The 22164-nt window shown below is 38.1% G+C and overlaps 1 protein-coding gene across 1 annotated transcript in view; it reads left to right on the top strand.

Moving 5' to 3' along the window:
- KIAA1549 (KIAA1549 ortholog) overlaps window positions 1-21900 on the top strand; it is a 145474-nt gene extending 123574 nt beyond the window's left edge. Inside the window, 3 exon segments of the mRNA XM_078153476.1 lie at window positions 2824-2981; window positions 6421-6569; window positions 14070-21900. Coding sequence (XP_078009602.1) covers window positions 2824-2981; window positions 6421-6569; window positions 14070-14327 — 565 coding nt within the window. The 3' untranslated portion in view covers window positions 14328-21900.
- The last annotated feature ends 264 nt before the right edge of the window (window positions 21901-22164 follow it).

Genomic DNA, 22164 nt, shown 5'->3' on the forward strand with positions numbered 1-22164 from the left:
AGCATAAACATTGAGCCTAATCTAACAAAATGAAACTGAATAGAAATAAATAGAAAGGCTTACACTTGGTTTAAAAAAATAATCATGGGGGCTGCTAAGTGGCACGGTGGATAGAGCACCAGCCCTGGAGTCAAGAGGACCTGAGTTCAAATGTGTCCTTAGACACTTCCTAGCTATGTGAACCTGGCCAAGTCACTTAACCCCAATTGCCTTAAAAAAAAATCATGAATACAAGATGAGTGAGGCATGGCTATATAGCAGTTCATCTGAAAAAGATTTTGGGGTTTTTACAAGCTCAGTATGAGTCAGCTGAGTAATATAGCATCCAAATAACAAATGTAATCTTAGACTGCATTGAGAGATATGGCATATAGAATTAGGGCAATAATCCCCTTTTCTTCTGCTGAGATCTACCCCTGCAGTGGAAGTACGATGTTCAGTTCTGGGCACCACAGTTTAAAAAGTTCTTTGATTAGTTGGAGGTATTCCAGGACAGTAATTGATAAACTTTTTTGACTGTGTACACATATCAATTTTTAAAAAAAACAAACCTTTGGAGCATACTCCCACAATATGTCTGTATTTACTTATTTATTAATTATATCAATTGTAATTATAACAATTATAATTTAGTTATAACAGTTATAATAATAAAATTATATTTATTAATTATATATACTATTATGTTAATTGTGTACTTTATAAAACATAGGAATAGAAATTTTAAAAGTATGAGATAAATATGTCATAATGTTTGCTTGTAGTTAATGAGCAGTGGAGTTATGGGAAGTTATGGTTGAGCCTGTTCTTTAGGAAAAGCACTTTGTCAGCTGTATGGAGGATGGAATTAGAGTGGGGTAAAGCTTTTAGGTAGTGAAATCAGTTAGACTATTGTAATAGTCCAGGCAAAACATAATGAGACCTTGAATTAGAATAGTCACTGTGTGCATTGAGCAAAGAGGATGTAGGTGCCAATGTGGAGGTAGAAATGATTATATCTATATAACTGATTGGATATATGGAGTGAGGGCTTAAAGACCATGCCAAGGTTGCAAACCTGGGTAACTCTAAGAGTAAAGGTATGCTTAACAGAAATAGGGAATTTTGGAATTGAGCTGAGAGTTTGGGGGAAAAGGTAAAGAGTTCTATTCTGACATTGAGTTTGAGATGTCTATAGCTTATAGAGTCTGAAATATCTAATATAAAATATTATATAAATATATTTATATGTAAAATTATGTAAAATATCTAATAGGCAATTTGTTACATGATTGAATGTATAGACCTGGGAGACATCTTTAAAGAGAGGGGAACTGATGAAGTAATCAGGTGAGAGAGTGCTCAGAGAGGAGGGTCCAGGACAAAACCTTGGGGCACACCCACATTTAGAGGGGCATGATATGGATGATGCTGCTGCAGAAGAGACTGAGGAAACATAGTCAGACATATAGGAGGAAAACCAGCAGAGCAGTGTCATAACAACTCATAGAGGAGAAAGTAAGTACCCAGGATGAGAGGGTGGTTAACAATTCCAAATGCTGCAGAGAGGTCAAGAAGAGTGGAAACTGAGAAAAGACAATCAGATTTGGCAATTAAGAGAACATAGGTAACTTTGAAGAGACCAGCTTCAGTTGAATGAGGAGTCAAAGATAAAGAGGTTGAGAGTCAGAGAGACTTAAAGGATGATGGTGCTATTACTCTCTCTTTCACACAAAAAAATGTGTAGTATTGTGGGGAGGGGCAGAGGAGTGGGAAGGGAGCACCTAACTCACCAGTCATTGGTTGCCTACAGCAAAGAGCTCTTTGTTCTGATGGGGCTAGAGTGTAGGGATACTGAGGGTGGAGATGAATTTGCCTGTTTAGGTGGGCCTGGGTCAGATTAGATTGTATCTTTCCCACCAGAAGATCTGAGAAGGACTGCGTAGGAGTGTATTGAGTAGAAGAGTGTTGAAGGGATTATTGTTACATAGGAAACTGAAAAAGAAAAGGAACTGAGGAAAAAGGAGAGAATCTCCCCTACACTCATGTGGAACACCTATTAGTCTCATTTTCTGAGTAGTCATTAAATTCTGTAATCTCTCTTCCTTCTAATGCTTTGTTTTTATGACATTTGTGTACATCTGAAAACTGATTTAGAAGAATTTTCTTTACTCTTTTATCTCTTGTCTATGGAGAGTAGGTTGGAATGTGACCCATCTTCCTGTTGGTTTTATGTCATTACCCCTCCCCTAATCAGTTAGCTTCCTAACTGCCTTAGAGCTTTATTCTACTCCAATTCCATCCTTCATGCAGCTGCCAAAGTGCTTTTCCTAAAAAACAAGTCTAACCATGTCACTTCCCTATCCAATAAACTTTACTGGCAACTCATTAGCTCTAGAACCAACCTTTATTAACAATATATGTAATTATTAACAAGCTAACCATGGTTAGCTTGAAGAAAAGAAGATTCAAGGGGTGCCAGTACCTGACTTAAACTTAAAGTTGAAAGACTATTATGGAAGAGGGCTTAGAGACCTTAGCTTCATTCTGTTTGACCTCAAAAAGTAGCACCAGGAGCAGTGAGTGGAGGTTTGTAAGAGGCAAATTTCACCTTGACATAAAGGAGAAACTTCCTAGCAATTGGGGTCCCCAAAAGCAGAAGCAGTCTTCACATGTTTCAAACACCCTTTTGCTGGAAAGGCTTGTGGTGATTTATTTTGTTTTATTTTTCCAATCTAGAAGAGTGAGACTTCTCATTTAGGGGGAAGGGGGAGATATAATGAAATTATCAGAGCCAGGATGAAGACGTACCATTTGACATCAGCCTGTTTTTTTTCCCCTCAGACCAAGTTTTGGTCCTGGTTTGCTCCAGTCCTCAGAACTGATACCACCTGAGTCGCAGCACACCCAGTCATCAGCTGAAGGTGCATTTGCCACCCGAGGAATCTATCCAGAGGAGATACCATCAGTAGCTCGCCCCCGGCCCGTTGGAGGCACTTCAGGTACATATGTTAATAGTTTCTGCTGGAAGGACTTGTCCTTAGTTTTCTGGGTCATAAGATACACTTTTTCCTTCTGAGAACAAGTCCCCTTACAAGTGTTATTCAGAAATGGCCATCCTAATTTCACATTGACCATATCCAAAAAGTGTTTGTCTCATTCTGCCTTTAAGTTCAACATGTCCCTGGCAGGAGAAGAGTGCTGTGGTTCATTTTCAGTCCTCTGGACTCCTAGTCTATTGTAGCATTGCTTAAAGTTCTGAAGTCTTTCAGACTTTTTTTCCTTCTGCATTGTTGTTGACATGTTCTCCTAATTTTGCTCACTTTACCCTGCATCAGTTCATAGAAATCTTCCCAGTTTCCTCTGAAACTGTACATTCTATCATTTGTTATAGCACAGTAATATTCCATTACATTCAAATTCCAAAATTTGTTTAGCTATTCCCCAACTGATGGACACCTCCTTAGTTTCTCTATGGAAAGAGGTGCTATAAATTTTTTTTTCATACACATAGGTCCTTTATTTAATCTTTATTTAATCTCTTTAATCTCTTTGAGGTCTAGACTTAGTAGTGGTAAGTACAATTTAGTGACTCCTGGGGCATGGGTTCAAATTGCTTTCTAGACTGCCTGGACCAATTCACAACTCATTTCTCTGTTTAAGAAGGAGGTAGGAAGGGATTGGTTTTTTTAGGGTTTGGGGGTTTATTTTAGGGTTTATGAAAACCAGTTTTTAAGGTATGGATTGGGAGATGAGAAGTGAAGAAAGGAGGGGAGTGGTGGTCATTTGGTGTCTTTGACAAGACTCTTCCATTTTCTGTGAAGGTGTTAATCTCATCAGGGCACCTATCTGATTTCTCTTTATGTAAACCCTGTTTTCCCTTGCTGTTCATTTTCTTTTTTCTTCCTTTCCCCCCTTTACTCTTCTTCCCTTTACTCTTTTTTGCTCACTCTAGCTCTCTTGGAAGAGCAAGGCAGAAGATGTGGTATGTGAACTATATGTGGTAGGGATAGGAAATGACCATTGTTAAGGAAATAAATTTACTCTGGTTCCTTTTTCCTCCCACCCCAAATCCTAGTAATAAGTATATTTAATGTACTTCTCAAGCCATTCCTAAATAGCTGGTGAAACCATGTGTTCCAAGACTTGGGTCTGAAAAATTAGCATGTATGTTCTTCCTAATATTTTGTAACCTATCAATCCACTGAAATCTTTACACATAACTTTTTTTTCTTTTTTCCCAACATTCTAACCTTTCTTTTATTTCTGAAAATCATTTCCTTGCATTTGGAAGAAATATTTGGAAAATATAAAAGTAAAAATTGCAATACATATTTAAAAAGAATATGCTTCAAATATAGGTAGAAACATAACATTTCAGAACATTTTGAAGCCACCAGAGGGAAAAGCTAGATATTTTGGGAAAAATAAAAATAGATGCAGTTTCAAAGGAATACTAACACTCTTTATGAATCCAAAATAATCCTATTAACTTAGAAAGATAAAAATATATTGTATATAGTTTGGTTTATTCACAGATATTATATCTGGTCATTCATGTAGATTTTGCTTGCTTTGAAACTTCAAGAATGTCGATGATTTCATCAGGGTGGGCACTCTACTGACATAGAACACAACTTCACTATTCCCTAGTACAGAGCTTCTTAAACTTTTTCTACTCATGATCCCTTCAGCACTTCTTAAACTGTGGGTCATGACCTCATGTGGGGTCTACAAAAGATTAGTAGACTGCCTTCATGAGTTGTGGCCAATCTCTGATTCCATGATTCTTACCTGGGATGGTTTTCTGAATTTAGCTAGATTGGTCATTAGACAATAAACCCATAGTTCATCTCCAGACCTATACTCAGAAGCTTTCCATCAAGATGGGACCTGCTAAAAGTTGTGCTGTGTTAGCATAGCCTTTGAAAACTCAGGGTCACCTATAATTACAGACTTACTAATTGAACTCATTTCTAAATGTTTCTTACAAACATCTCACTCAACTTTAAGGAACTTAGACTCCGTAATCTAATTTTATGTCAGTTTTTTCAGAAGTAGAGAAAAATTTGACAAAGAAATAATGTGATGGTCAGTTCTTTTCTGGAATTGTTGTCCTCCTCAAGCCAATGCAGAGATCACTTGTTTTCAGAACAGGAGCTGAGGAAAAAAGGAGAGAACCCCTTCCACTAGTGTGGAATATCCAACAGTATCTCATGTTCTGAGCTGTTATTGTCTGAGTTTCTGTGCCTTCTAGTGCTTTGTTTTTAATGGCCTTTTGATCATCTCAAAACTGACACTTCGTCTTGATTGAGGAGTGTTTTCTCTTCTCTTTTATCTGTCAGTTTGTTTCTTGATTTTTTGTGAGAACATTTCCAGGTGTTGTTTTTTTAAATTGATAATAGCTTTTCCCTTCTTATGAATATTCCCATAGTCTGCTACCCGACCCCAAACACTCCTTTTCCCAAGCAACACAGAAGATTAGTAATTACACACACACATACACACACACACAAGCTGAGAGATTATTTCTGTCCCAGTCTAAATGGATAAATTAGCACTTTAGAGAAATTGTTATTATTGCTTTGTTATTTTATTGTTATTATTGCTTTGTTATTTTATTTTATTATTGCTTTGTTACTTGAAATATGTTAATTACTCTGAAAATATGCTAAATGGAAAACTTTGGAAAAATCATGGTCTGGCCATGCACTCATGAGAATTGGTCAGAATCTCACAGGTTCTGTAAACTATACCTGTGCTTTTGAGTTTTGTGACTTTTTTGGACACATCTTTTTCTTTTTAGTACCCTGGTTTCTCTTTTTGGTGCTTGTGCCATCCTGCAGGGATGTGTGACTTCCTCCAGGTGGGTCCTCTGTCCCACTTGCAAGATATCCAAACCTATCTATTCTTCAGTAGTTAGATAGATAGTTTAAGTGACTGGTTTCACTACTTCACTGATAAGTGGTTTCTTTGTTGTGGTTACACCCTCCACCAATGCAGATTGCACCTCTTCTATGACTTGGTGGCAAGTCTTTTGGAGTTGCTATGGCCAGCCCTCTGGTGCTGAACATCCAAATTTAATTGGGGAGGAGGTGTCCTCTGATGATACATATACAGTTTGTCACCAGGCCTGTACTTGACTGAAGCACTCTCAGACTGGTAGGGCCTTCTAAGAACATGCTATCTGCAAGCATAGGCTTTGGAGGTTCAGGGTCACCTCTGTGCCACAGGGAGGAAACACCGGAGCAGCAGTTTATTCAATAGAAATTCATTTTTTATAGCACAGAAATATCAGTCCTCACTGTTTGCCTTCTTAGCCTGGGTGTTTCCAGATCTAACTAATAAGTGATCGCTGAAAGCGCTATACCTCTTATAAAGTCCTTGTGACATGCAGAGTTGCCATGATAATAAATATTGATGGAGGTGTTTGTTCTTAAGGTTCACAGATGCAGCATCTCACACAGGTGGGCATTGCTAGCAGGATCGGGGCACAACCTGTAGAGATCCCATCCAGCAGAACAGGCCAGTATAGTGGGCCGGGATGGCCTTCCTATCACGGGGAAGACGAATCTGGGAGGAGAGATGCTGTGAGTAGTTTGTGTTTGAATCATTATTAAAACCTCTGACACAATTTAGATATCTTTGGGATCCTCCTTTCCACTCCTCCTCAGCCACTTTGTTGTCTTGCTTTGTTTTCTCCTTCTCTTGGCTATTTTCCTCCATATTCCTTAAAAAAACACACACACAGACAAACCAACTCTACGGTCATTTTCTATTATAAACAGTCTTCTCAGCAAATAAACAAATACAGAATTGAACCCCCACCAATAAAACTATAAAATATAAGCCATTTACATTTTGATGAAAAGGTAATGCCATTAATAATGTAAAAGAAATTAGTGAAAGTCATAAATAAAAAAGTGAGGAAAAATCTTAAAGTAATACTATTAGCATAATATAAATTTTAATAAAGCAATAATAGTGATAAGTCTATTTGTTTTGTGTCCCTTTACACCATGTTCAAATTACAGGTTTTAATTACAAAATCATAAAATCAAGAGTGGGAGGGAAGTTATTTTTAATTTCTGTTCCCTTTGACATAATGTGCTATTTTCTTTGAAACAGATGTTAGACCACAATCAATTAATAAGTCAACAGTCATTTATTAAGCACTTTAAGTCAGGCCCCATATTAAGCTAGGGATACAAAGACAAAGACAAAATAGTTCCAGTCCTTAAGGAGTTTACGTTCTAATGCCACAGTGGGTAGATCTGGACTTGGAGTTAGCAAGCCCTAAGTTCAAATCCAGCCTGAGACACTTACTATGTCACCATGGCACCTACTTCACAGGGTCGCTGTGATGGTCAAATGAGATGCTTATAAAGTGCTTTGAAAACCTTACAATGCTATGTAAATGCTAGCTATTATTATTAATCATCATTGTTAATGGAGAAGACAACACATACATATAAAGTTTTCTATACAGGCTACATGCAAACATTATTGTAACATCTTGTAACCCGGGATGGGGAGACAGTAGCAGCTAGGGATCAGGGATGAGAGATAGCCCTTGAGCTGAGACTTGAAGGAAACTAAGAGCTCTAAGAGGTGGAGATGAAGAGAGTGAGTCTTCCAGGTTGAGGGACAGCCATCACAAAGCCTCAGAGAAAGGAGATGGAGTGCCCTGTTCGAGGAGCCTGAAATAGGTCAATACAGCTAGATGATAGAGGGAGTGGAAGAGAGTGATGTGTGAGAAAACTAGAAATGTAGGAAGGGACAGGTTGTGAAAAAGCTTTAAATGGGGGAGAACGTATTTGATCCTAGAAGTAGTAAGTAGCAGCTATAGTTTATTGAATAGGAAGGTGACATAATCAGATCTATGCTTTAGGAAGTTTGAGAAATAATTATTTCTCTCTTATATTAATAACCAATTATTGAATTAGGACTAAGATTTTTCCCTTTTTCTATTTCCTCATTCAGAAATCAGCCCCTGTAGGATATTCAGGCAGCTTTTGAAATGAGGGGCTAATAATGAGATAGAAAACTTAGATCTGATCAAAAGGTTAAGATATTCTAGTTTAGGTGAATTGGTGGATTCCAGCACATTGTATTTTAGTCAGACAAGTAAGGGTGGAATTGGATTCCCCTTTTTGTCTAGATTACCCTAGACTGGGTGTTATGGGTATAGATAAGTCTCTTTGACTAAGACTGAGTGATCAGAGCCACATCCCTTAATCCCTCATTAGAATAAACCCATGTGTCCTTATAATATTCATTCTTTCATTAATTGCTTTCATTAATTAGTTAATCAGAGTTGATTGATTGTTGGGAACACCCTCTCTTTCAAGGGCTTATAAGCGTTGATTGGGTTCCATTAGAGGTCTTTGGTTAAGGACAGCCAAATGACCATCCTTTTACTAATTATTCTGCTAATATAATTAATAAAATGATTAATTACCCGGAAACTATGTCTCTTGAACTTTTTAAACATCACAGTAAATCAATTTGGTGGCAACATAGTAGACTGGAGAAGCAGTAACTTGATTGAGGCAGGGACATCAAACAGGAGGCTATCCCGATAGACTAGGCAAGAGGTGTTAAAGACAGAACAAGGATGATGCTTGTATGAGTGGAGAGAAGGGGATGGGATGCCAGAGATGTGAAGTAGAAATAAAAATACTTGGCAACTGACTTCGGTATGTGGGGTAAGGGAGTGTGAGGAGTTGAGATTTGGTACCAAGTTTCAAACCTAGAAGACTAGAAAGTTGGTGGTGCCCTCAACAGAAATAGGGAAATTAGGAAAGCAGATGGCTTTTGGAAGACAGATCATGATTTCTGTTTTGGACATGCTGTGTTTGTGATACCTACAGGCTATCCAGTTAGAAATGTCCAACAGACAGTTGATGATGTGGGCCTGGAGCTCAGGACAGAGACTATTACTAGATATGGAATTATGAGAGTCATCTGCACAGAAATGATGACAGCACCCTTGGGAGCTGATGAAGCTAACTGGTGAGGGTGTCAAGAGAATGGAAAAGAAGGCTAAGGACAGAGCTTTGGGGTACACTCACAATTAGAAGACATGACCAGAATTAGTCAAAGTGGACCTTCAGGTGACATTTGTATGATAAATACCTGGAGTTCATCTTAGAAATCATAACTATTTAAATATGTTATCTTATGTGCCTACATTAATAGCTATATGTAATTTGTAGTGTTTTTTTTTTAACATTCTCACTAGTGATGCCTCACTAGGTGCCATTTGAGGCATTTCAAATAGCAAACTAATTTTGAGATATTTACTCTCTTCACTGGTTCCATAAGAAGGTATTTCTCATCCTTGTGAGGAAATGTAGCTAATATGTGAATGCAAACCTTATATTATGTTGGCACAAGTACTTTCTGCAAATGCCATCATTTGTTTTTCTAAAGAATAATCTCTTCTATCTCTGAGGGGGCTAGTTGACTGTAAGGAAAAAAAAATTAAGTGGGAAAAAATGGTTTTAAGTTTTTGGATTTGTCTTTGACATTATGCCAAAACTTCAGTTAAATGAATGTATAATGAATGTACCTTGTGTATGCCCTTGATCATATCACATATGTTCTCTAGACTTTACTTTCTCATTTGTAACATGAAGGAATTAGATTGAATGGGCTATAATTCTACACTTGGCAGACAAAATAATGCTTCAGATATTTGGAACAGAGAATTCATTTAAAAAAAAAGTTTTATTGATGGCTTTTGTTTGTACATTATAATCATTTCTGGTTATGCCCCTTGCCCCAAAAGTAAGCCTTTCCTTGTAGCAAAGAAAAAAAAACACTTAAGCAAAACCAATGAAAATATTTTGTGTGCCAGCATCAGCATCATTCTATATCCATATTTCCCCACCTTACCAATGAAAGGATTTAGAACTAGAAGGGATATTATGGTTAATATAATATATCCACCTTTTTTATGGATGAGGAAAAAGAGGTCCAGAGCTATTAATCAACTTGTTGAAGTTTGCCTTGTTGGTAAATAGCTGAGCTAGAGTTTGAATTCAGCTTCTTTGGCTTTATTTTTTTTAATGATTCTTTTAATTTTTTCCCAAATAACAAGTATTTTTATGAATAGCTCTGTCCCTTTCACTCCTTCCCCATCCTACATTGAGCAAATTTTAAAAAAAACAAACTCCTCAATACATGCCTCTCTAATCTGGAAAAAAACAAATTCCCACTTTAGCCAGGTTTGAAAAACGCATATCTCTGCATTTTAAGTTCTTTATCTTAATCTCTGGGTCAGGAGTCAAAGGTTGTGATTCATCTTTGTACTTTGGATCTGGTGGCTTATCATTGTATTGATCAGTGTTAAAATCTTTCAAAGTTGTTTTTCTCTATAATTTTGTTATCATTATTGAAGTCCCTTTGACTTGAAATATTGGGTTTAGAATGTTTTGCTCCTATAGAATGTCTTAAAGTAGATTTCAGCTATATGTACTTTGCCTTGTTTAAAAAAAAATTTTGCATTGTGAAATACCATTAAAGGAACATCATTACATAAATAACATAATTTTGCCCTGTGGAAGACAACTAGGTGGCACAGTTGATAGAACACTGGGGCTGGAGTGAGGAAGACCTGAATTCAAATATGAAGTCAGACATTTATTAGCAGTGTGACCTCAGGCAAGTCACTTAGCCCTGTTTGCCTCAGTTTCTTCATCTGTTAAAAAAAAAAAAAGAAGCTGGAGAAGCAAATGTCAAACTACTCCAGTATCTTTGCCAAGAAAACCCCAAATGATGTTATGGAGAGTTGGACATGACTGCAGAGACTAAACAACAATATGGAAGGGGGGAGCAGAGGGTTGATTGATTTTAGGGCACCTAGGTGGTATAAGTAGATAGGGCACTGGGCTTGGAATCAGGAAGACTCATCTTTTTTTTTTTTTTGGTGAGGCATTTGGGTCTAAGTGACTTGCCCAGGGTCACACAGCTAGTTAAGTGTTAAGTGTCTGGGTACAGATTTGAACTCAGGTCCTGCTGACTCCAGGGCTGGTGCTCTATCCACTACACTATCTAGCTGCACCATGGGCTCATCTCCTTGAGTTCAAATCTGGCCTCAGACACTTACTAGCTGTATAAGTCACTGTGTAAGTCACTTAGCCCTGTTGGCCTCAATTCCTCATCTGTAAAATGTGCTGGAGAAGGAAATGGCAAACCATTCCAGTATCTTTGCCAAGAAAACCCAAATGAGGTAATGAAGAATTGGATACAATTGAAATGACTGAACAGCAAAAGCCCTAGTCAGCAACCAACTTATTTCTCTAATGCTAGAAAATCATCATTTTAATGTATCTGATTATCATCCTTTGATGGACTAGAGATTATAAAGTTTCCAGTAATTGGGGCAGCTAGGTGGCTCAGTGGATAGAGTACTGGCCCTGAAGTCAGGAGGACCTGAGTTCAAATCCAGCCTCAGACCAAACACTTGACACTTACTAGCTGTGTGACCCTGGGCAAGTCACTTAGCCCCAATTGCCTTAATTAATTAATTGATTGATTGATTGATTGATAAAATAAAATAAAGTTTCCAGTAATAAATGTTAGAGGATACTTAACTCCAGCAACAGGTTAGGCCCCAATTCTTTAGGCATATTTTTTGTGTTAATTCATTAACTCTTGATTAGACATGTAACATCAAAATTATTAAGGAGACTCACTCCAAAATCCAAAAAAGCATTTGTTAGGGATGCAACAAGATATCTAGTTATATGAATGAATGAAAAGCATCATGAAACATGGAAAGAACAATTTATTTCAGGGGTAAAGACCCAGACTCACATTCAGATCTGACCTCTGCCCCTTAGTAACTGTGTGACCTTTAAAAAGTCACTTCTTCATCTGGACCAAATGGCCTTGGAGGTCTTTTCCAACTCCAAATCTAATATCTTGTGAATGAATAACAAAGCCTTTATTAAGGTCCTACCATGTGCCAACCACTGGGCATACAAATACAAAAGCAAGGACTATCTCTGCCCCTAAACAATTTATATTCTGATGGGGGAAACAACTATTCAAAAGTGGTATCTAGGGAGGGAACAGTTCTGACCCCAAAAGTTAATGAGATAGTGAGTGGGATTATAAGAGAGTAGATTGGCGTACACCATCCTGGAATAATGGCAGAGTTCATCCATCTGATCATGGCTCTAGAAGAATGGCCTAGTGGGGAGAAGGGAGGAAAGGGTAAATGGGTATCATGGATTTTGGCAAAGATGGCTGGCTATGAGGAGGAGGGAGTGAAATGAACCTTTCCTGAAATACTGTTCAGGGAGAGGCAGTCAACCATTTAGCAGGACCTTAGGGCAAAAATTCCCCTAGGGCTGGCCTGGAAGGCTGGAAGACCTGAACTCCTGTCTCACGTCTGGCATACACTGGCTGTGTGTGACCCTGGGCATATCGTTTAACCTCTCAGTATTCTGGACAACCCTGAGACTATGAACTCTGGAGAAAGTGTTGACTAACACTGGTAGAGAGAGTTATATTGCGTGAAATTACAACCCCTTGACACACAAATTAAAAGTTTTCCAAACTCTATATTCTAATTACAATAGAAGGAAATTTTAATGTCTCCTCAGTGAGTCATAAGTAGACTTGATCTATGTACTGCATTCTTCTTTTACGGGTATCCTTTTTCTTAGCCTGGGTGCAAGATTTATTGTCCTCTCAAATACCAGATCAATAATTTATTATAGAACCATTGAAACCATTGTTTGGCCCTCTTAAATACATACACATCTAGAAGGAACTATTTTAATTAGATACTATAACAAATGTCTAAATAATGCTGCCAGTTCTTGTTAAACCAACATGTTGATTTATCTACAAAGTACAAATGTTAGCAAATGTATTGTGTTTTATTTTTGTTTTTAGCTCATATTACTCCTTTCCATAGGTGACATATATAAAGTAATTAGATTTTTTAAACTCTCTCTATATGTCTTTGGTTTTTTTGTTTGGTTGGTTTGCTTGTTTCCAGTATTTTTCTCACACCCACATCCTGCTCCTTTTCTAACCTCAAGTGCAATCATTGCCAACCCTTCTGCCACTCTGTGTTTGACTTTGTCCCCTATCAACCGCTAGAGTAAGTGAGAAACCCCCCTCAACCCTTGTGCCATTCTGCTCAACTTCTAAGTCATTTACACGAGCATTTACTTGACTCCTATCAGCTTTAACTAGAAGCTATTTTACTAAGAGTACATTAAGGAATTCAGGTCCCATTTCTGACACATACTAGCTGTGTGACTTTGGACAAGTCATTTAACTTCTTAATGACCCAAGCAACTAATTCTCTATTTGCACAAGGGATACTGACCTACATTGGTAAAAGAATTTCCTCACTGGAAGCTACATTGATGAAATTACAGGTCCAAATTAATTTTTTTAAGTAGTAATTAAAATCTGTATAAATATGTACACATACAGTATCCCAGGGAGAGTAACTTTTAATATTTAATTTATTTTTAATTAATAAATATTTATTTTCTCTTCCTAACACCCAACCTCACCCCCATTGGAAAAAAAAAAAAGAAAACCAGAATCCTTATAACAATTATGCATAGTCAAACAAAACATTCCCTCATTGTCTGTGTCCAAAAAATGTAGGTCTCATCCTATATCTTGAATCCATTACCTCTCTGTCAGCAGAGTAGGTATATATTTCATCTTCATTCCTCTAGAATCATGATTGGTCATTACCTTGATTAGAGATCTCGAATCTTTCAAAGTTGTTTGTGAAAGTAACTTTTCCTGCTTCCTCAGTTCATCTCTAGGCATGTCCATCCCTATCCCAAAGGATCCTGCCTTCCTATCACCCCAAATATTCATGCTTTCCCTGGTGGGAAGGCTACCATTGCTGCCATGCCCACTCCTCCAGCTTCAGGTAAAGGGGTGGGGGGAGATAAGAATGAAAATTGACTGGCTGATTCCAAGTTGGAGATTGGGGAATGGGGGTAAAGTTATGGAAGGAAAATTTGTTACTACCTTTAGCTATTTTGTTTCCTAATCACTGTTCTTCAAGAGGTACAGTAATTCTTGCTGTGTTTTTTCAGACTCATGGGCTTGGACACCAAGACTACTCTTCTTCACCATTGTTTCAGGTGCCAAGGACTTCGGGTAGAGAGCCCTCTGCACCACCTACTCACCTCCCCCACAGGAGCCTCCAAGGGCCAGGGCTGTGCTACAACAACACCAGTTCTACAGAAGATCTCCAACCAGGGCATTCTTCTGCTTCTCTCATCAAAGCCATTCGAGAGGAGCTCCTTCGACTGTCTCAGAAACAGGCTACAGTGCAGAACTTCCATAGCTGATCCATCCTCCCCTTGCCAATTTGCCAAGTATCTGCTTCCTATGGAAGTAAGACTGAAAGGAAGCCAACTGAGTTGTTGTTTTATAACAGGGGTGAACCTCTACTGTGCAAAATACCAATGTGTGTGTCTGTGTGGGGGGAGGGAGGGAAAACGGCAAATTTTAAAGACAGAAGATGCCACAAGTGACCACTTTACAGTTTGTAAACCTGTTTAATATGTTGGCCATCTCATGACCACTTGGATTCAGCCAACTGCTACATTTTAGGTCAAAAGCAACACTCCATCAAAAAACAACAAGAAACCAAGATGATGACATTCCCAAATTAGACTATTTAAGGAAAAAAGATAAAAATTTGTAGGTGGATTAAGGAATTAAAGGAATCAAGCATTTTTCATTATAAGGCTTTGTAGTTCAGATAAGTATGATCATGTTGCTGCTTTGTTTTTGGCGGGGAGGGAGAGCAAGAATTCAAGAACATTTTGTTTAAAAGCTTGATTTTTTTCCCTCCTGCTCCATAGAAACTCATTGTAATAGAACTAACAGTAAAAATAGTAGGACTGTCCAGAGAAGAGGGGAAAAAGCTGAATGACTAGTAAGAAACCAAAATGGGGGAGCTCTAAGTGCTGGATGATTCCAAACAAAACTGTCCTCTGCATGCCCTCCTCCTTGTACTCTGGTGCTGCTGCTCTAAGTGTTCCTTGACCTTTCTGTGAAATGAAATCATGGCCATTTATTGCAAGGATATATTGAAAGACTCATTGTCTGCAGGAAAGGAAAACCTCCCTTTAAAAAAAAAAGGCTTAATATTTATTTGGTTATTGAAAATCTGTCATGGACTAGATTTAAATTCATATTTCTATGTACTTCATTTTTTTTCTGAATGAGGTGTTTTCAGTTATCAACAGAATCCCATCTTAATTAATTCTGTTCATTGTAAAATCCATTTCTGTACAGTGAAGCAGTTTGACACAGCTGGCACCTCCCTGTCAATTTAAAATTTACAGATTCTTAAGATTGGGAGTCAGAGGCCCTGGATTTGAATCCCTGCTTTGTCAGGGATTACTCTTTTTGTGAACTAGAGCAAGTCACTTCACATATCTCCAGGCCTCATTTTCTTCCTCTTTACAATAGGGGCTTGGACCATTTGTGATCTCTGATGTTCTTTCTAGCTCTAAATCCTATCATCCCACCTAAGCAAAGTTTTGTTTTGTTTGAGATACAGTGAAACCTAGGACATCCCAAATTATTGTTGTTTGGGTTGGTTTGGGTTTTTTTTTTAATATCATTTTGTTGAAATGGGTACATTGCTAGAAATCATGTTTCCAGCATGACAAGACTAGAAAAATCACTCAAAGTCAACCTGGCTTCTCTAGTAGATTGGACAGGGAAAAGAGCTCCTTGGGACCCAGAAAATTTGACCCATCTCCTGGCTTCTTTGTACATTGTTTTGGTCAGGAAAAAATTGAGAAATTTCCTGTACAGCTTGAACCTAAGGACAAGGAATTTATGGCCCAAACATCCCTGTTGTTTTTTTTCAAGTGACATGATGTTAGGACCAACTTATTAACCAATGTTGTTAGGCAGCTTGCTGCAGTAGCACAGATTCTTCCAGTTGAGCACAGTAAATTCAAAAAACAAAAGGCAATGTCCTCTATGGCCTACTTAGATGCTTGACCATACAGACAAAGGAACAGAGTTACAGATTAAATTCAACAAGGTTTTTATTAAAGTACCTACTATGTATAAGGCAGGTTTTGAAGATTGAAAATTCAGGTCAGCTTCTAAGAACACCAAAAACAGTAAAAATAAGTTCTCATTAGAAGCTTACTTTTTCTTTTGTGAATTAATCCCGTTTCATTTTTCTCTACTGTAAAATAAAGGGGTCAGACTAGATCAAGGGTTCTTAATGTAGGATTCATAGACTCCCACTTAGGTAGCTCAATGCCTGAGAGTCAGAAGACCAGAGTTCAAATCCAGTCTCAGATAATTACTAGCTATGTGACCCTGGACAAGTCACTTAACTTCTGTTTGCCTCAGTTCCCTCATTTGTGAAATAGGGGTAATAATAGCACCTATCTCCCAGGGTTTTTGTGAGAAGCAAATGACATATTTGTGAAGTGCTTAGCACAGTGCCTAGCACATAGAAGGTGCTTAATAAATGCTTATTCCTTACCCCCCCCATCCCGGTCCCTTATTCCAAAGGGTCTGTGGTTATATTTCAGAGGGTCCATGAATTTGGATGGGGAAAAAAAATTACATCTTTACTTTCACTAGCTGAAATTTAGCATTTCCTTCAGTTATTTACAAACATCACTCTGAAAGAGTGCCCATAGGTTTTGCCAGAGGTCCATGTCACAAAAAATACTAAGAAACCCTGGACTAGATGATCTTAAAGATTCCTTATTTCTCTAAATTCTATGATGCTTCCCAGCTTATTCCCACTTACTATGAGAAAGATGGGCAAGAGGTTTTTCTGCTTATTGTAAGTCTTGCTTAACCTTGTCATTAGAAGGTGTGGTTTTTAGCTAGTGGGAGTTGTCCCTTAAAACAAAGTTTACCTGTTACCCTGGGCCTTCAGGAATTTCTAAGTGAGAACTTTAAATGGTCTAGTAATCATTTCAAAATGCTTTTATAATTAAGGTGGCTTGATTGAAACATTTGAAGTCAGAAACGGCTGAGTAGAGTTGAAGGGTAATAGGAACTTGATGGCAACCCAGAGGCGTAAACAGCTTAGAAACAACTGCTTCCTGGAAAAGAAAATTCATTAGCAGGAGAATTTGTTTTGTAGAATTTATTGTTGGGCAGCTAGGTGGCGCAGTGGATGGAGCACCGGCCCTGGATTCAGGAGGACCTGAGTTCAAATGCAGCCTCAGACACATCACACTTACTAGCTGTGTGACCCTGGGCAAGTCACTGAACCCCATTGCCTAACCAAAAAAAAAAAAGAATTTATTGTTGAATTTTATTAAGAGTATTGCTATGTGGTGACAGTAGAAGGGACGTGTCTAGGCTTCCCTCTTCCCCCAGCTATTGTTTGTAGTGTGTGCATTTGCTCACTTGAATAAACAATAGAAAAATCATCAGAGCATCTGAGACTTGGAATGGACTTCAGTGACCATTGGTCCGGTCCATACCTGTTCAAGAATCTCTTCTATATTCAATTTCCACTTGAAGACTTTCAGGGAAGAGGGAACCCACCACCTCCCTCCCAAAGCAGCCAATTTTTCTTGTGGTTAGCTCTAATTGTTAGGAAGTTTTCATTACATGAAGCCAAAATTAACCTTTTTGCAACTTCACTTATTGCTTATAGTTCTACCCTTTCGGGCCAAACAACATGAGTTTGCCATGACAGCTCATCATGTACTTGAGAACAGCCCTAAACATCCCTGGTTCTTTCACCTGACCCTCAAATGGCATGACCCTGAAGTCCTTTACCATCCTCCTTGCCCTCTAGACTTATGTCTTTCAGAAATAGCCTTTCCATTTTTAAAGAAATGCAATATGGCAATTTGAATGGCTTTCATTTTTGTCAAAATGGTATTCTATCTCTGCATCCATTCTTGAAACTTATTTTTTTTAATTCAAGACCAAAGAAAATGTTTGTCTCTGATCTGATACAATAAGCCAGCCAGATAAATAGTTACATTTCATAGTTTCCTAGTTATTATAATATGGAACCAGCTTGCATTCGCAAAGACATCAGCAGATGCAGAGCTATTATTCACTAAAACAAACTGCCAGAAAGCATTAACAGTGCTCTCCTCTTGCTTACTTGTGGCTTTTTTTTTAAAGGCAGTTGGGGTTAAGTGACTTGCACAGGGTCACACAGCTAGTAAGTGTCAAGTGTTTGGTCAGAGGCCGGATTTGAACTCAGGTCCTCCTGACTTCAGTGCCAGTGCTCTATCCACTGCACCACTAGGTGCCCCTCACTTGTGGTTTTCACAGAAGGCACTCCATGTTGATAGTACTTAACCTGAGATCCTATTTTCCCCTTTGCTGGCTCTAAAATTGAAGTAAACAGGATACTCCAATTCCAATTTAATATTTTAAAATATCAAATTGTATTATCAGTGACTTGGTGATACAAATTGTCAATTTGGAGGAAAATTTGGAAGGAATTTCTTTTGAGCAAATGATTGCCTCTCCCTCTCCTCAGATACCCAGCATTACAGTAGGAGTCAAGACATCTGGTTCTGGTCCTGGCTTTGTCAACTCAAAATGTGACCTCAGGCAAGTCACTTCTAATCTCATCAATAGTCTCATCAGTCAAATAGGGCTTAAAGTATTTAAAAGGGCTTTGGAAAAGTATAAAGTGTTATTTAAGTATCAGAGAGTATTGTACAGGAATGGATAATCAGGTGAACATTGATCTATGAGTGAATGAATCCACTTGATTATAAGTTCAAGTATATATAGAATGTAAGTTCAACTATATTTAATCATTTTCTCTTTTCTTAATATGCTTTAATATCACTCCGTTTGCCCTCTTCCATATGAAGATGTATATGTTAAGTGTCTCTCAGCACATGATACAGACCATGCTGACATGGCAGATCAAAAGATGGGGAAAACAACTGAATAACCCTTGTTAAAACATAAACATTAAGTGGCATATCAAAATTGCTTACAAACAGAATAAAGTGCACATTGTTAGGCAGTGATTAATGAGAAATCTAAGATATTGACATATCTGGTAGGGTCCATGGGGAGATGGCTATGTATCCCTCTAGTTAGAAGCAGAAGCCATTGTAGAAGAGAGATTTCATAAGCAGCTTACAAGATAATGGGAATGGGATAGCAAATTAATGCAGGGAGTAGATAAAGGAGGTGATGAGATTGCCAGAAATGAGATGAAGTGAGACTGGGTTTTGATACAGGTTAATATTGGTCCCAAAATATAGTGGGAAAAACATGAAAGATCTCTGAGAAGGAAGGTGGCGCTGTTCAGAGTGACAGAAAAAGACAAGGTGGACAACAATATTAAGGATCAAGAGGAGAGAGCAAACTCTGGAGATGGGAATCTTTTTTAGAAGAAGACTGTAGTATTCCATTCAAGAGATAATCCCAGATGCAACCAAAGTAATGACTGTAAATCCATAAAGAAAGGAGTTAGATTCTTGAAATAGTTTGAAGGCAAAAGCAACAGGAATTGACAATAGGCTACATGTAAGGTGTGAAGATAACAAGGTGAATATAACTCAGGTTTATTGTTTAGAGGTCAGTGATGTGGTGGGCTGATCCAAGGTGATGGAAAAACAAAAGCAGGATAAGTGTTGCAGAAGGAAAATAACCACCCCTGCTTTCTACAGTCAATAAGTTACCTAAGAATTCAGTCATGCTAGGAAAAAACCTAGCATGTAAATTGAGTGCATAAATGACTATGGGGGCTGCAAAGAGAAGGTAATGTGCTTTCTGAATGTTCATCTATGGTACAAGTACCTAAAACCTTCTTTGTTTTGTTCTGTTCAATTTATATTGAAACTCACTGTGTGTTTTGATTTTAGTGCATGTGGTACTGAAAAGCAGAGGGGGAGGCTTCCCTCCCCACCCATATCTGTCCATCTGTGTGAGACAAATGGTGCAAAGCACAGATGATGGAGCCTCCCACCTGAGACCAGTCTGAGTAAAATTAATTCTGTTTTTTTTTTTAAGCTTTCTAGTTTCCCATTTACAGATAAGTTGCAGAGCCACTGAGTGATTGCTTCAGGGATCATCACACTATTAACTTTCATGCCAATTTGCATTTGCAAATTTACAAGTTACTCATTAAATGTCAAAGAGCAAAGAAATTAACCTACCCTCATGGGAGCCCTTTCATCCCAGCAGCCCTACTAGCTCAGGTTGGGGTGTCCTAGCTTCACTGGGATTTGTTTAAGGATACTCAGGCTTGACTGTAACATTGACATTAGTTTTCTGAAAGGTTTACCCTTTTCATTGCTTCCTCTAGGGCAGTTCTCAAAGACCATTCTTTTGTTCACATTTGTCCAAAGAAAAACAAATCAAGTGTCATATTGAATCATACATTCAGAGTGAGGAGGGACTTCAGAGGTCATCTTTTCCTGTAGACTTTCAATGTGGACAAATATTTCCCAATTTAAAAAAACAACACTGAATTTCATAATTTTAAACTCAAAATAGTGAATTGAAGTGTGCTTTTAAAATTTCAACTAATGTTAAATCGGGAAATAGTTGTGAAGGTGAGAAGGTTCCAAAGTTGTTCAGTACCTACACCTGGAATTGATAAAGATCTTTCCAATCAGTACTTAAAACATTATTAATTCAAGGGGAATATACTGTTTATTTTCTCCATTGTGGTTCTGAAAGTGATCTTTTTGGAGGGATTTGGGGGGTTGGGGTGGGGAAGGTATATTTAAACAGACTTGTGCACTCCTTGCTAAATCCTACAGGAAAATCCTGAATCTGTGTTTACATCTGCTAATGTGTACCATATCACAAGTTCACATGACAATACTACATGGCAAGAAATGGGAATTAAACCCTAAATGCAGCAGCATTGGGAATGAGCAGGTCTTGGTAAGAACAATGGAAAAACCAAATGTCTTAATGTCATAACATTCAACCAGCTCAAGGATTTTTCAGGAGGTGGATAATCCAACTTGGGGATTACTCCGACTGCTTTTCCATCTCGCCTGCTTTGCCTGGTTTTGGAGTCTTTCCATCAGTCTCTTGGCGCCTTTACCCAAGCATGGGCAAGTGGAAGGAAAAGGGATGACAGTCAAATACCTTCGTTTTGGAGTCTCATATTAATCAACGTCATCACATGGAACTGTTTGTTCACTTTTTTGGACAGTTTAGAACAATGAGAACAGTCTTTTCTCATGCCCACCAAACAGCTGGTATGCATTACTGGGATTTGCCTTATATCTCTAAGAGGCAGGAAAACTGAAATGTCAAATTCAAGTTTGGCTTCCAGGATAGCACTTTGCTCTTACAGTGTGGCTAGCTAAAGGCTTGTGGAACACAGGAGAAGCTGAAGGTCCACTAAAATGAGCGCTTCAGACCACTGGGGACTTGCTTTAGGTGATGATAAAGGGTCCCTCTGATTTTCCTTTCCAATGTGGAGATGAGCTCAAGCATGTACAGAGCACAGATTGTGGGAAGGATGGTTCTACTTTCAGTGCTTTTAGTTAAGCTGTTTTGGGTTCTGTCATTTCTCTCCCTGGATATTCAAGGACTTTTCTCCTGATTTTTTCCTACTCCCCCATCCCTAGGTTTAACTGTTTATGTATATATATATATATGTGTGTGTGTAAATGCACGGAAAGCCCAACATCCACACTGCAACTTGAACTAGACACCATGATTTTCCTGCCTTTTCTAGGGAAGGGGCCTTTGAGTCTCAGTTATGCATACATGGTTGAGAAATTGAACTTTCCCCTTCTGTCAGTCATTTATGTTTTTATCTTTTTGTAGCTGCAGTTTTCTCATTGCTGTAGTTTTTTTTTTTAATAATTTATGCAAGTGTTTGGTTTCCATGTTTACAATTTATACAGCTTTCTTAGCAGTTTAAATGGAATTGTCAATAAATACTAAGAATTGGTGTCAAATTTATATTTTTTCTTGATTTTCTTTGCACTGGGATAATTTCTCTTTTTTTGTTAAGTATGGTGGTGATTAGTCAGTTGTCTGTCACCTAGCATTTATTATGTGCCAGCTGTGTGCCAGACATTGTGCTAAGTGTTGGGGATAAAATAAAAAGGGAAAAAAGGCAAAAAGAAAAGAAAAAGGCCCCTGATCTCCAGGAGCTTACAGTCTAATGGTTATCTAATATTTCTATAGGAGTTTAAGGTTTGCAACACACTTTACAAATATTTT

This window comes from Phascolarctos cinereus, unplaced genomic scaffold (genome assembly GCF_003287225.1).
Source record: "Phascolarctos cinereus isolate Bilbo 61053 unplaced genomic scaffold, phaCin_HiC Scaffold_1;HRSCAF=81, whole genome shotgun sequence".
Classification (NCBI taxonomy): Eukaryota; Metazoa; Chordata; class Mammalia; order Diprotodontia; family Phascolarctidae; genus Phascolarctos; species Phascolarctos cinereus.